Source organism: Taudactylus pleione, unplaced genomic scaffold (assembly GCF_031769625.1).
Source record: "Taudactylus pleione unplaced genomic scaffold, aTauple2 ptg000977l, whole genome shotgun sequence".
In the NCBI taxonomy this organism is placed as follows: domain Eukaryota; kingdom Metazoa; phylum Chordata; class Amphibia; order Anura; family Myobatrachidae; genus Taudactylus; species Taudactylus pleione.
This window is the reverse complement of record NW_028285378.1, coordinates 483,180-496,215: the sequence shown is the minus strand read 5'-3', so window position 1 is coordinate 496,215 and position 13,036 is coordinate 483,180. Positions and strand designations below refer to the sequence as shown.

At 43.7% G+C, this 13,036-nt stretch overlaps 1 protein-coding gene across 2 annotated transcripts in view; it reads left to right on the top strand.

The window, feature by feature from the left end:
* SEMA5B (semaphorin 5B) overlaps window positions 1–9,199 on the top strand; it is a 583,078-nt gene extending 573,879 nt beyond the window's left edge. For both annotated transcript variants that reach the window (XM_088460747.1, XM_088460748.1), the window contains one exon: window positions 3,888–9,199. In XM_088460747.1, coding sequence (XP_088316873.1) covers window positions 3,888–4,043 — 156 coding nt within the window. In that variant the 3' untranslated portion in view covers window positions 4,044–9,199. The remainder of the gene's footprint in view (window positions 1–3,887) is intronic.
* The last annotated feature ends 3,837 nt before the right edge of the window (window positions 9,200–13,036 follow it).

Here is a 13,036-nt window from a genome sequence, read left to right as displayed (position 1 = left end):
CCATAACACATTTATCTATCCCTTTAGTAACACAGATCTCCCACCTCTATATAGTAACATATTCCTTCCTCATTCCTCCCCTGTAGCTCAGAGCTGTGACATCACACCTTTCTCCTCCAACATGCACCATAACACATTTATCTATCCCTTTAGTAACAGTTCTCCCTCCTCTATATAGTAACATATTCCTTCCTCATTCCTCCCCTGTAGCTCAGAGCTGTGACATCACACCTTTCTCCTCCAACATGCACCATAACACATTTATCTATCTATCCCTTTAGTAACAGTTCTCCCTCCTCTATATAGTAACATATTCCTTCCTCATTCCTCCCATGTAGCTCAGAGCTGTGACATCACACCTTTCTCCTCCAACATGCACCATAACACATTTATCTATCCCTTTAGTAACCCAGTTCTCCCACCTCTATATAGTAACATATTCCTTCCTCATTCCTCCCCTGTAGCTCAGAGCTGTGACATCACACCTTTCTCCCCCAACATGCACCATAACACATTTATCTATCCCTTTAGTAACACAGTTCTCCCACCTCTATATAGTAACATATTCCTTCCTCATTCCTCCCCTGTAGCTCAGAGCTGTGACATCACACCTTTCTCCTCCAACATGCACCATAACACATTTATCTATCCCTTTAGTAACAGTTCTCCCACCTCTATATAGTAACATATTCCTTCCTCATTCCTCCCCTGTAGCTCAGAGCTGTGACATCACACCTTTCTCCCCCAACATGCACCATAACACATTTATCTATCCCTTTAGTAACACAGATCTCCCACCTCTATATAGTAACATATTCCTTCCTCATTCCTCCCCTGTAGCTCAGAGCTGTGACATCACACCTTTCTCCCCCAACATGCACCATAACACATTTATCTATCCCTTTAGTAACACAGATCTCCCACCTCTATATAGTAACATATTCCTTCCTCATTCCTCCCCTGTAGCTCAGAGCTGTGACATCACACCTTTCTCCCCTAACATGCACCATAACACATTTATCTATCCCTTTAGTAACACAGTTCTCCCACCTCTATATAGTAACATATTCCTTCCTCATTCCTCCCCTGTAGCTCAGAGCTGTGACATCACACCTTTCTCCCCTAACATGCACCATAACACATTTATCTATCCCTTTAGTAACACAGTTCTCCCACCTCTATATAGTAACATATTCCTTCCTCATTTCTCCCCTGTAGCTCAGAGCTGTGACATCACACATTTCTCCCCCAACATGCACCATAACACATTTATCTATCCCTTTAGTAACACAGTTCTCCCACCTCTATATAGTAACATATTCCTTCCTCATTCCTCCCCTGTAGCTCAGAGCTGTGACATCACACCTTTCTCCTCCAACATGCACCATAACACATTTATCTATCCCTTTAGTAACAGTTCTCCCACCTCTATATAGTAACATATTCCTTCCTCATTCCTCCCCTGTAGCTCAGAGCTGTGACATCACACCTTTCTCCCCCAACATGCACCATAACACATTTATCTATCCCTTTAGTAACACAGATCTCCCACCTCTATATAGTAACATATTCCTTCCTCATTCCTCCCCTGTAGCTCAGAGCTGTGACATCACACCTTTCTCCCCCAACATGCACCATAACACATTTATCTATCCCTTTAGTAACACAGATCTCCCACCTCTATATAGTAACATATTCCTTCCTCATTCCTCCCATGTAGCTCAGAGCTGTGACATCACACATTTCTCCCCCAACATGCACCATAACACATTTATCTATCCCTTTAGTAACACAGTTCTCCCACCTCTATATAGTAACATATTCCTTCCTCATTCCTCCCCTGTAGCTCAGAGCTGTGACATCACACCTTTCTCCTCCAACATGCACCATAACACATTTATCTATCCCTTTAGTAACAGTTCTCCCTCCTCTATATAGTAACATGTTCCTTCCTCATTCCTCCCCTGTAGCTCAGAGCTGTGACATCACACCTTTCTCCCCCAACATGCACCATAACACATTTATCTATCTTGTAGTAAAGGCCCCCATACATCAGCAATCTGAAAATCACAGTTGAACAATTTGAAGATTTATTGCCTGATTTTAGGATTTCCCAATCTAGCAATCTGCGCCCATACATTACAGATCTTTTTCAGTGATTTGCAGATCAATTGCAGCAAACACAGATCAGACAATCTTGATAGGCCCATCATTTTACTAGCAACGGTCTGCAAATCTGCCGGTCATGTTCATACACTAGCAATCTACAGGCCCAATCCATCTGTGAAATCAAACATGTTGGACAGTCTGATTTAACAATTCCAATCACTTTTTGGTTGCAATCTGCAATCTGTGAAGCCCATACATTGCAGATTTTTATACACAATCGATTGCAAATTGCAGAATTGCCACAATTGATTGCTGATGTATGGGGGCCTTTACCTCCTTGAAGAAAGCTTCTCCTGGTCTGGCGGCTGGCTGGCGCTGCTGCCCACGCGTCACTGTGGCGGCTCCTCTCCCTTCCAGCAGCGTGGCGGGCATGACGTAATGCGAGCAACTTATAAAAAGAAGAACAAAAAACTTAATTGAGCAAGTGAGCAGGGGCGGATGAAGACTATCTGTCAATCAAAGGAATAGTCAGTGCGGCACTGCAGTTTGGAGCAGGTCCCCTCTTCACTCGAGGAGGGGGTAGAGCGGGCGGTAGGAGCGGGCCCCCTCTCCACTCAGGCGGGCAGTAGTAGGAGCAGAGCGTGGGCCCGGGACTCCAGTACGGCAGTCTCCACCCCCCCCCCCCAGATGGCTGCCCTGATTGGCTATAAAAGCTATAGAAATATAAAAAGTATAGAAAGCAATGGTTGTAAAGTGGGAAGAGGTTGGACTTTGATGTGACGTTTACACTTTTGTACAGTGCACATCTTATTTATTACCAGTTATGTATATAGCACACACATATTCCCTAGCACTTTACAAAGAATATTATACCATTCACATCAGTCCTTGTCCCAATGGAGCTTACAATCTATTTTCCCTATAATATGTACATACATACACATTAGGGTTCACACTTGCAAGAGCCAATTAACCTACCAGTACAGTATATTTTTGGATTTTGGTAGGAAACAAACGTAAGAACAGAGAGAAGATATAAACTCACACTTTTAGGTCTGTGGAGGGAATTGAACCCAAGATCTCAGTGCTGTAAGGCAGTAATGCTAACCATTCCTCAAACTGTGCACAGTTCAGCCTCTCTTTAAGTTAGTGGAGGTGTTGTCCTATAGCGGAGCATAGGTGTGTACATACGATGTACTGTGTAGGCCATGCAAAACCAAAGCTTTTGTTGTGGGCATTTGGTGCACTTCGTAAATTATTTAAAAATAATTTCTGTAAAACACTGTTTTCTATGCTGCTATTGATCTCAAACTCTCGAGTCACATGAGACATTGCATACAAAAAGCAAGTAAATATTGACAAGCTAAATTTACACAACTTTGATGAATAGACTCGTAATCTAAACCAGGTCTGTCAGAAAGTCAAACCGAAGTCACAGTTCTGAGCTTCATTTATGTTTAATGAATATCACCTTGTTTCCAAGCAGAGAAAATGTGATAAACGTCCCCAGTAGGGCTATTAATTCTTACTGTCTGATTGTACAGTACCACACAGCGCGTTTATTTCCCGCTAACAAATTGCTAATATGTTACATTACATCATTATTTTTAACCTCTGACATCAGTGAGTACAAGTTCATAATCGGTGCAGTTAATGTGTAGCTGAGTAGGCGAAGTTAGCAGGTGTTAAGGCATTTAGCTACTGAATGTCCTGTGTGTGAGAATGGGGAAGGGGGTGCAGCATGTGGCCCTAAACATTTTAATTTTCTTATTTTGCAGACGCTCAATAAAAATAATTTGCTGCCAGACGACCGAACCAACTTTTACCCTTTGCAGCAAGCAAACATGTACACTACCACATACTATCCAAGTACTCTGAACAAATACGACTTCAGACCAGATTCCTCCCCAGGCAGAACTTTCACGAACAGCTGAGATATGGCCCATAATGGAATTCACGTTGTCTCACTGAGGTTCCATCTCCTTCCCCCCTCTCAAGCTCCATAAATTGCGTCCCAGCTCAATCTCTGTCATCAAATGAGTTGGGCAAATCCCAGACTGGACCTGCTGATCCTTCTCTGCGAACTCTTGTGGACATTGCACTGGAGGAAACTACTAGGACATGGCTAGAGTGGTCTCTTTACAGTCAGGAGAGGAGTATAGTCCCAAGACCTCTGTTTACTTGAAGATGAATGAGCTGCTTCTGCAAAGATGCCAGGACGTGTAGATTTTCTTGTTTGAAATTTCCTGGTGATTTGTGGAAGCATTTGCCATGTTCATACATGAGTGATTTTTTTCGTAAGCAAAAGAAAATAACTTGTTACACTGAATGGCTTTGTTGCTTTGCATGACCAACTTCTGCTCATTCTCTCACATTGCGGCTCTTATTCTATCAGTATTTTGGATAATTCCTGGATTTTGCCAACAGCATCAAACCTTCTCTGCAGCAATCCAGACATACTGCTGTCAGTGGCGAGGAGGGTGAGGAACTTTTTTAAAAATGGTGTTCTCGTTTCGCTGGAAGTACTGGAACACTTGCTAAATAGAAACTGTTGTACCTCTAACATATGGCTGCATTTTTATTATTGAAGTGTACTAGATCCATTAACAGCTTTGTCTGGGAGTCCCAGACAGATAAACCACATATTCCACTGATTCTAAAGTTGTTCCTAGATCCATTATCAGGTTCTGGTACAATATACAGTTCTATACGTGAACTACAAAAGTATCATGTGAAATGTATCAAGTTATGTTCTTCGCCTATAAAGGGTCCGCAATAGTTTCCTCTGATTTGACCTCTTTGTTACCTAAAAATATAACATGTTGAAAAACAATGAGACCGAGTTTTCTGTTGGACAGGCTCAAACTAAACATCTCACCCCACAGGATGCATGCTTGTGGAATGAGAAGGGGAGGGAGCAGATGCGACCATGGCAACTACACCAGCCAATCTCTGGGCTGATGTCAGTGACTGGAGGTGGATACACCATTTCAAAGCCCTCAGATTGGCCGCACGTTCTGATGTAATAACTCATTTTGATGTACAAAGAAACATTGAACGCTATGAATTTGTTACTGTAGAATTTTATTTCATTTAATGTTTACTAGGATTGCGATTGTTTTTTTTTTCTTCCAATTTTAGTTTTTTTATAAAATACCAGGACAAAGAATGTCAAATGCATCTTGTCTTCCACAATGTATGTTTGACCCATAATATGTTTAAATATCACAAAGATGCCGTTACTGCCATAGGACTGTAAATCCAGTTGGTGGTGTGAAAGTTTGATGGAGATTTCAACCTTACAAGTACAATGAATTTTTACTATACAAGATAATACAATGGATAATTATCCTGTATTTTATTCTGGAAACCGATGCCAGTAACAAACAGTGGTTTTCACAGTCTTGTACTATAGTGAAGGTTTGTTTATAGAGATGAAGTCTTTGAAGTGTCATACGTTAGATATGAGAAGTGGCATTAGCATGTGTAGACTTTTGTCTGAAGTATGTGAAGACTATTGAGAATTTAGATTAATGTTTAGAAATGTTTGGAGAATGTGGCAGAGTTTTTGCCACTGACTCCTTCTGGGAAAGAGATGGGTCAAGTTTTCAAGTGGCGTTTAGAGAGTTGTTTTGCGCCTTAGTTTAGAGTAATTGCAATGCAAACCCATTCAGTGCCTGTTCTGTTTTTACAGTATTTAAAGTCCGGATGTAAGACATAGGAAGATGTTCAGGTCCACACAAAGGTTAAGCTTTATAAGTACAGTATATAAATACAGTATATCCAGATTCAGGTTCTAGGAGGGAAAGAGACGGTCGGCACTAAATATTTTTGCCATGCCCCTGATGTAAGGAGTCTTGCAGCCTCAGCCCCACTCTCCCCACTGCCTGCCTCTTACAGCTAATGACATGGTAGTTCTTTCATTGTGACAGAAACACATTTTCTACAGATTGAATTTCTCTCACCACTCATTATTAGTGGTTTGCACCCAAGGTCACCACATTTCCTATAAAATTGTCTCTTCAATCTTCTCTGGGGTAAAGTGACATTGGCTAGTTTGCATCTTTCCACTGGTTGTAGTGATGTGCATTCCAGCATCAGTCAGAAAGTAGATTTGTGATGCATGATAAAAATGCTGTAACCTTTTCATAATTATCTGTAGTTCAAGTCCACCCTGTCTGAGAGGAACCAGTGACATGAATGAGTACATACGGGAAGCAGCCATTTTGTGGGCTGAGACATTATTCATGAAAATGTAGTCCTCAAATTCAGGGAAAAATCAGTGATATTGAGGCAAGCAGATTTATAAGTAGGCCTGTGGTGGACTACAACAATATTCATGAGGATTCACCAGAAAGCAGTGACAGAATAGGGAGGTGATACATGACAAAATAGGTTATAGTGCACAGAAATCTAGCTAAATATGTTTATGGTCCCCTATGCAACAGAAATGCACAGAGGCCGACTAGTGACTGCCCTTTGCTGTTTCAGCTTGCTGACTGACGTCAGGCTGAGGGATGTATTTTTAGCTGTTTATGATGAGTGGATGGAAACACACAATTAGTTTTAACATTGTTGCTGTGCAGAATCAAAAAAAGATTGAAACCAGCATTTTAACATCATACTTCATTTAGTTTAGTTTTCCAATTCTGCAAATATGAAACAAAACCAATATAACACCTAAAAACAAACATTTCATAAGTTACAGAGACAGAGACCTCATCCTCAACAATGTAGTGACTATGGGCCTGATACAGAGATGGACGCAAATCCCCTCGCAACTGCGATTCCGTACGCAGCGGGCTTGCAAAAATATGCTAATGTCTTAGATGCCGTAGGTGTACGTCTCAGTGCACAAAACATCAACTGACATCTGCTACTCACTTACAAAAGCAGAAACATTGGTCACACATCAAACTTCTGACTAAGCCTATGCTGTCCCAAACAGCGGCTCTACTAAGACGCCAGTGCCTCTGCAGCTGCAAAGGAATTAGCAGAGGCTCATAGAGCACGCCCTGAAAATGGTCCCAACATGACTGGGTTTTTCTAACTACCCCCTGTTACCTCCCCCAAACGCTGACCACTTGTCACTCACTTTGCGTATAAGCTCTTCGGGGTTTTAATGCACAGCTACGAGAATCCAGTAAGAAATCCTTGTCTGTCCCTAAATCAAAGGAACCTCACACTGTGCATGCGTCCAGGCTAGTAACAACACAGCACGTTCCGGTGGGGATAATGGAATACTAATGACTTCTGACTTTGACAAATTAATTTTATGTGCTAAATCCAGAAAATTGTACAGACCAAATTAAATTTCCCAGCTCCGTATAAACCTTCACTTTGCATATTTACATCTTCATCAGACGTGCGGTAGGAAAGTCTCCCAAACTATTACAGATAACCAAGCATTAAATCTACAGTACAAATATTGGTAGTAACCCTTCAGATCAAAGCGATAATGTCATTTATACAGACTGGCACAAACAGTGTCTGGGGAAACCTTCAATATGAGCTACTCCTTCATTCTTCTCATGGAGATAAATTACAAGTACAAATTGTCAGATATCACATTCAATGTGTGTCAAATAAATATTCTTTCTTCTCGTAGGACCTGCAATTATTTGGTTATAGTAACTGTACATTGGGATTGCATCGTTTACACTTGTCCTTAATTTCCATGTACACACTCAGGTTCTGCAGATTTGCTACTGACCACACATTGAGTATCCTGGGAGTAATTATCTCAATTGTTCTATTCATAATTTGCAAAATGTATTATTTTATCCTTAGATAAAGGGAGTGTCTACTTTCCCAACCAAAGCCTACGCGCACCTTTACACATCTCTGCCCAGGGCCAGATTTACCCAAATGACCCCAGTCCTCAAAATACATAACTCTACTGGCGCCAAACTCAATAACATTACATAAATATTAAAACATGTATTTTACTAATTCTAAAAATAATTTTATGTTTATCAGTAGATGTACATGAGGACAAAATTGTACTAAGATAATTATATAAAGAACTAGTCCTACAGGATTTCCCATAAATCTGGGCCTGTCTCTGTCACTTTTTGGAAGTAAATTAGGCGAATATTGCTAAAAAAGAAGCATACATGGAAAACACAATACATATATTGCCCCCGTATGTAGTGTTGTATTGTGAGATGCGACCACATCTGTGTGAACACCGGGTTTATTACTAGTAGTCATCCTCATCAGTGGGGTCTTGTATCTACCCATTGCTAGGTGCAAAAGATATGCCTGCAAAGAGATGGGATTATTTTGCTTAAGCCCTCACTGAACTCTGGGCCTGATTCAGGTCTGGATGCTATAGTGGTCATAAACACGGTTTTCCGATTATTGGAAATCTGTGCATGCACAATACCTGTTCTGCTCATGTGCAGAACAGGTCCTGCGATCTCGCAGACATATCTACCAAGACTTGGGGGGCGGAGTGGGGGCGTGCCTGGGCAGCGTGTCGGCCCCGTTTTCCGGGAGTGCCAAGGCCAGGGTCTGCGTTGGAGGACGCAGATTCCTATCCATTCGAAGATGCCAGCCTGAGCAAGCTGACCGGTGCTTCCGCAATCGCGTCTACGGACGCTTCACTGGAATCGGTATTGCTATCAGGAGACGTCTGCTTTCTGTAGACGGCTCCTGCAGTATTTTAATATATGCTGAACAGTATTGCACAGCTGCTTCCTTGTGGATGTGCAATACCGTCTTGACCTGAATCAGGCCCTCTGTCTACAAACTCCCATTACACCTCTTTTTATTCGATTTTAAGTTAACATGCACATGTTATATGTATGACTTTGCATCACCAGATTGCAAAAATATGCAAGATACGCTCCACAAACAGGAGAACGTTCATCTGTGCATCAGCCCCATACTGTTCTCCCGGGATGTAGCATGCCGCTGGTCTGAATCCCGACAGGGGACTTAAGATAGGCATCGAAATGCTGACGCCTATCCTAATCCAGACACCGGAATCCAGAAGGACGCCAGCCTGAACGAGGTAAGTCCAGGACGCCCTTAGTGTTAAGCGCGGGGGGAGTGTTAGGTTTAGGCAGCGTAGCGGGGTTAGGTTTTTTTGGGGGAAGGTTAGGGTTAGGCACCACTGGGGGGGGTTAGGGTTAGACACTAGGGGGGGGTTAGGTTTAGGCACAATATGCGGGAGGATTAGTGTGCGGGGTGGGGAGGGTTAGCGTGAGGCTACAAGAAGGGAGGATTAGGGGGAGAAGGGGGAGGGTAAGTATAATTACCCAACCCCTGCCGGGATACCAACCTTCGTGATGCCGCTGTCGGTATATTGACAGGAGGCATGCCGACAGCTGGCATTTATATACCTATTCTGTTCTCCCATAGTGCTCTATTTACTACAATCCGCATTTGTAATGCAGATTGTAGTGTGATGTTACCGACTGAATTCGCATTGTGATTTCAGGCAATATCACAGGAATTTACTACAAATCCCTTGCAGGGAAAGCTCTGTCCCTGCGAATCCCATCCGCACCCTAGTCACGGTATTTTTGCAAAAAAATACAGTGACTAGTGCCTCGCGCATGCGCCGACCGGCCACCGCTGCTACCCCCCTGTTGCTAAGCCCCGCCCCCAGCGCTCGTGGACCCCCCCGCAACCAGCCTCCCCGCGACCCCCCCTCTACCTTAATTACACTTACTTGCATGATCCGGGCTCCGGTGATGTCTTCCAGGTCCTCCGGTCAGTTGATATCCCATACTGCACTGGGACCTGATGTCCGGGCCGCAATGCAGCATGGGAGACCAGCTGACCGGAGGGGAGACATCACCGGAGCCCCGACCACTGGTCCCTGCAGTCAGCTAAGTTAATTTTATAATTTTTTTTTTTTACACTGTATCAGGGTGTGGTCTGTTTAGACCACAGAGCTGATCACTGGGGCCGGCTCCCGGCTCTGCTCTCCCCGTTAAGAGCAGGGCAGGAGTCCGGTAACCGGGGGAGACTCTGGATAACGCCACCTCCAGGTGGCGTTATTATCACAGGGCTTTCTCCGGTATTTTTTCACATTTTATTTTTAGTAACTTTGGTCGGATCACATTTCCCATTACAATTATGGGAAATGCGATCTGCTTACTAAAAGTAAGTGATACTTAGGGGTTGGAGTAGAATTTTACAAATTCTACTCCAATTGCCCTGTAATAACTATAGGTGATACTAAAATAATGTGAAAAGGATGTGAAAGCACCCTTTTTCACTTTATTTTAGTAAAAATAATGTTAATAAATAGAGCCCATAGTGCGCTGCTATCAGATTTGCATTAATGCACCAGCAGCTAAGTATCCTTGGATATAGTACTCAGATTATGGCATTTGTAGACTTTACATCAGAGATTTTCACATACTTGCTACTCACAGCACACTGAACAACATGCTAAAAGTGTCAAGGCACACCATCCATTTGAATGGAGAATTTTATCGTTAAAAAAACAGACAGACATACCCAGAAGTTAACAGTATGCCACTCTGCCAACCAGTTCAGAGTATGCCACTCTGCCCCCAAATTCACATTATGCCACACTGCTCACAGTGCATCCCCCCCACATGCCACTCAGATTCAGACCTCCCCCACTGCTATTCATCTCAGTGCTCTCTGCTCTCCACAGAATGGATGTTTGGCAGGCTCCTGCTTACGGTGCAGTTGATATTAATTATATTTCACACCAACAAAATCTTCAGATTTAATAACTGCCCATTAACTAAGGCTGCTCTTCCCACATACCATAAATAACACTGACACCCCTTGCCTCCACCTGGCAGATCTGCCATAGTCCAGTGTCCATATTCCCTGGAGTCTGATCAGTGGTCTTTTTTTTTGGCAGGAGGTTTTTATTTAAATTTTCCAAAGCTCCTAGGATTGGATGCCTGCCCATATCTATCTGTTGCTTTCTAAGCTATCCAAATTACTTGGCATTTGGCAGGAGAAGTTGACCAGGAGCTGAAGGTACCTCACCAATGTTGGGAATGACCACTCTAGTGCTGATACTCTGGTGAAGGGAGGGTGTTCATATCTAAACTTAAGTTCTAGTTTTTATTTACTGTAGCCATAATCCCTTCCAAACAATGGCCCTCATTCAGAGCCGTACGCTCTGAGCAGAGCGCACGCTCTGAATGAGGGCCGTCCTCCATAACTATGGAGCGTCCTCCTGGACGCTCGTATAGCTGTGGGTCACCACCCACAGCCTATACGAGTGTGCAGTTTGATGGGTGCGATGGTCGTGACCATCGCGACCATCGAAACTGCGTACAAAAGCCTGTGGTTGAGTTTTTCAACCACAAGGCTCGGAGTGATTTTGGCTCTATCAGAGCCAAAATCACTCCCACTGACATCACTAGTGATGTCAGTGGGCCGGCTTCTGACGGGAGGCGTTCCCGTGGGAACGCCCCCGTCAGGGAGGCACGCCCACCAAAGGGGGCGTGCTGTCAGTCAACATCGACAGCACGCCCCCTTTGAAGAGACACTACGAGCGAAGGAAAATCCTTCGCTCGTCGCGTCTGGCGCATGCGCACGACGGAGCTCCCTCCGTCGTGCGCATGCTCAGTGCAGAACATCGACCCACTTGCGAGCGGACAGCCGCTCGCGAGTGGGTCTGAATCAGGCCCAATGTTTCCTATCTAAATTTTTACATTAAAATACTTTCCATCCTATAATGTCTAATTCATCTGGATGTGGAACTGTGCAACTCTCTGTAGCCATATTGATCTCAGACACTCATTTAACAATACATGAAATGACTAATAACTTCCCCCAGCAAATTATATTTATGTGACAGCTCGTCCCCATGATGGTGATGGTTGAGACAAGGGATTTTTTTTTGTTCCTGTGATCTTCATATTAGAGTCTGAAATGCCTTATAGCAGCCCATATTACTGCAGTTAAGCATCTTTACCTCGTCTAGGATTAATCACTTCATTAGCGTCTTACAAGAATTGTAGTGTGTGCCATGGGTGAATATGTTCTTAGGAATTGGGCTATTGAGCCAAAATGTGCTACTTTCCTGCAGGTCCTGAGCTCAGAAACAATATAGTGGAGGGAGAGTATCCAGGCCAGAGGTCGTCTTACTGCACCACCAATATGGCGCGCAGTACTAACAGCCCAGACATTCGTGTAACGCTGTTATATGTTTTCATGTCCTGGGTGCCTTATATTTACAAACATTTCTTATGTCTTTGTCAAACACCTGAATCAGATTGTAAGTTCTTCAGGGCAGGGATATTACTACTATTGGTGGTGATTCCAAGGACCTCATTCAGAGCCGGACGCTATTTGCGCTCGCTCGTTCAGGAAAAAGGGGTGGCTATTCAAATGAACCGTTCGCTCTTTGCAGTCTGTTCACGCCTCTAGGTCTGAACGAGCGAACAAAACATGCGCTCGTTTTTTGGAAAACTACGTCCCCTGGCCGCTCGCATCCTACGTCATGTCCGCTATTTATTAGATTAATCGAGTACATCGACCAGCGTATGAACTGCTCGCTATTCTTGTGGTTGGTTTTTCCTACCGCAATCTTGCGAGCAGTTCTGACTATAAAATAACCCAGTGACGTGGTCAATGACGCTGCTGTATTAATTATGCACACCCTTAAAACGCCCGTTTGACCTTTAAGCACGCCTGCGTTCGGATCTCCACTCCCCGTTTTCAAGCACCTTCCCCCGTTACCACCCACATACACCTCCTCCTGTCACTCAAAATAGCAGGCATTCGCTATTTAGCGAACAAACGATTTTCGGCCGCACTGACTGGTTCGCGCATGCGTATTACGATCCGTACGCATGCACTGTTGTGCAAACATCGCTCGGAACGAACAAGCGGCCGCTTACGGGCGGCTCTGAATCAGGCCCCAAGTTCCCATGCTGTGTACACCTGGTGCAGTCTTGCACCCTGACATTGCTGA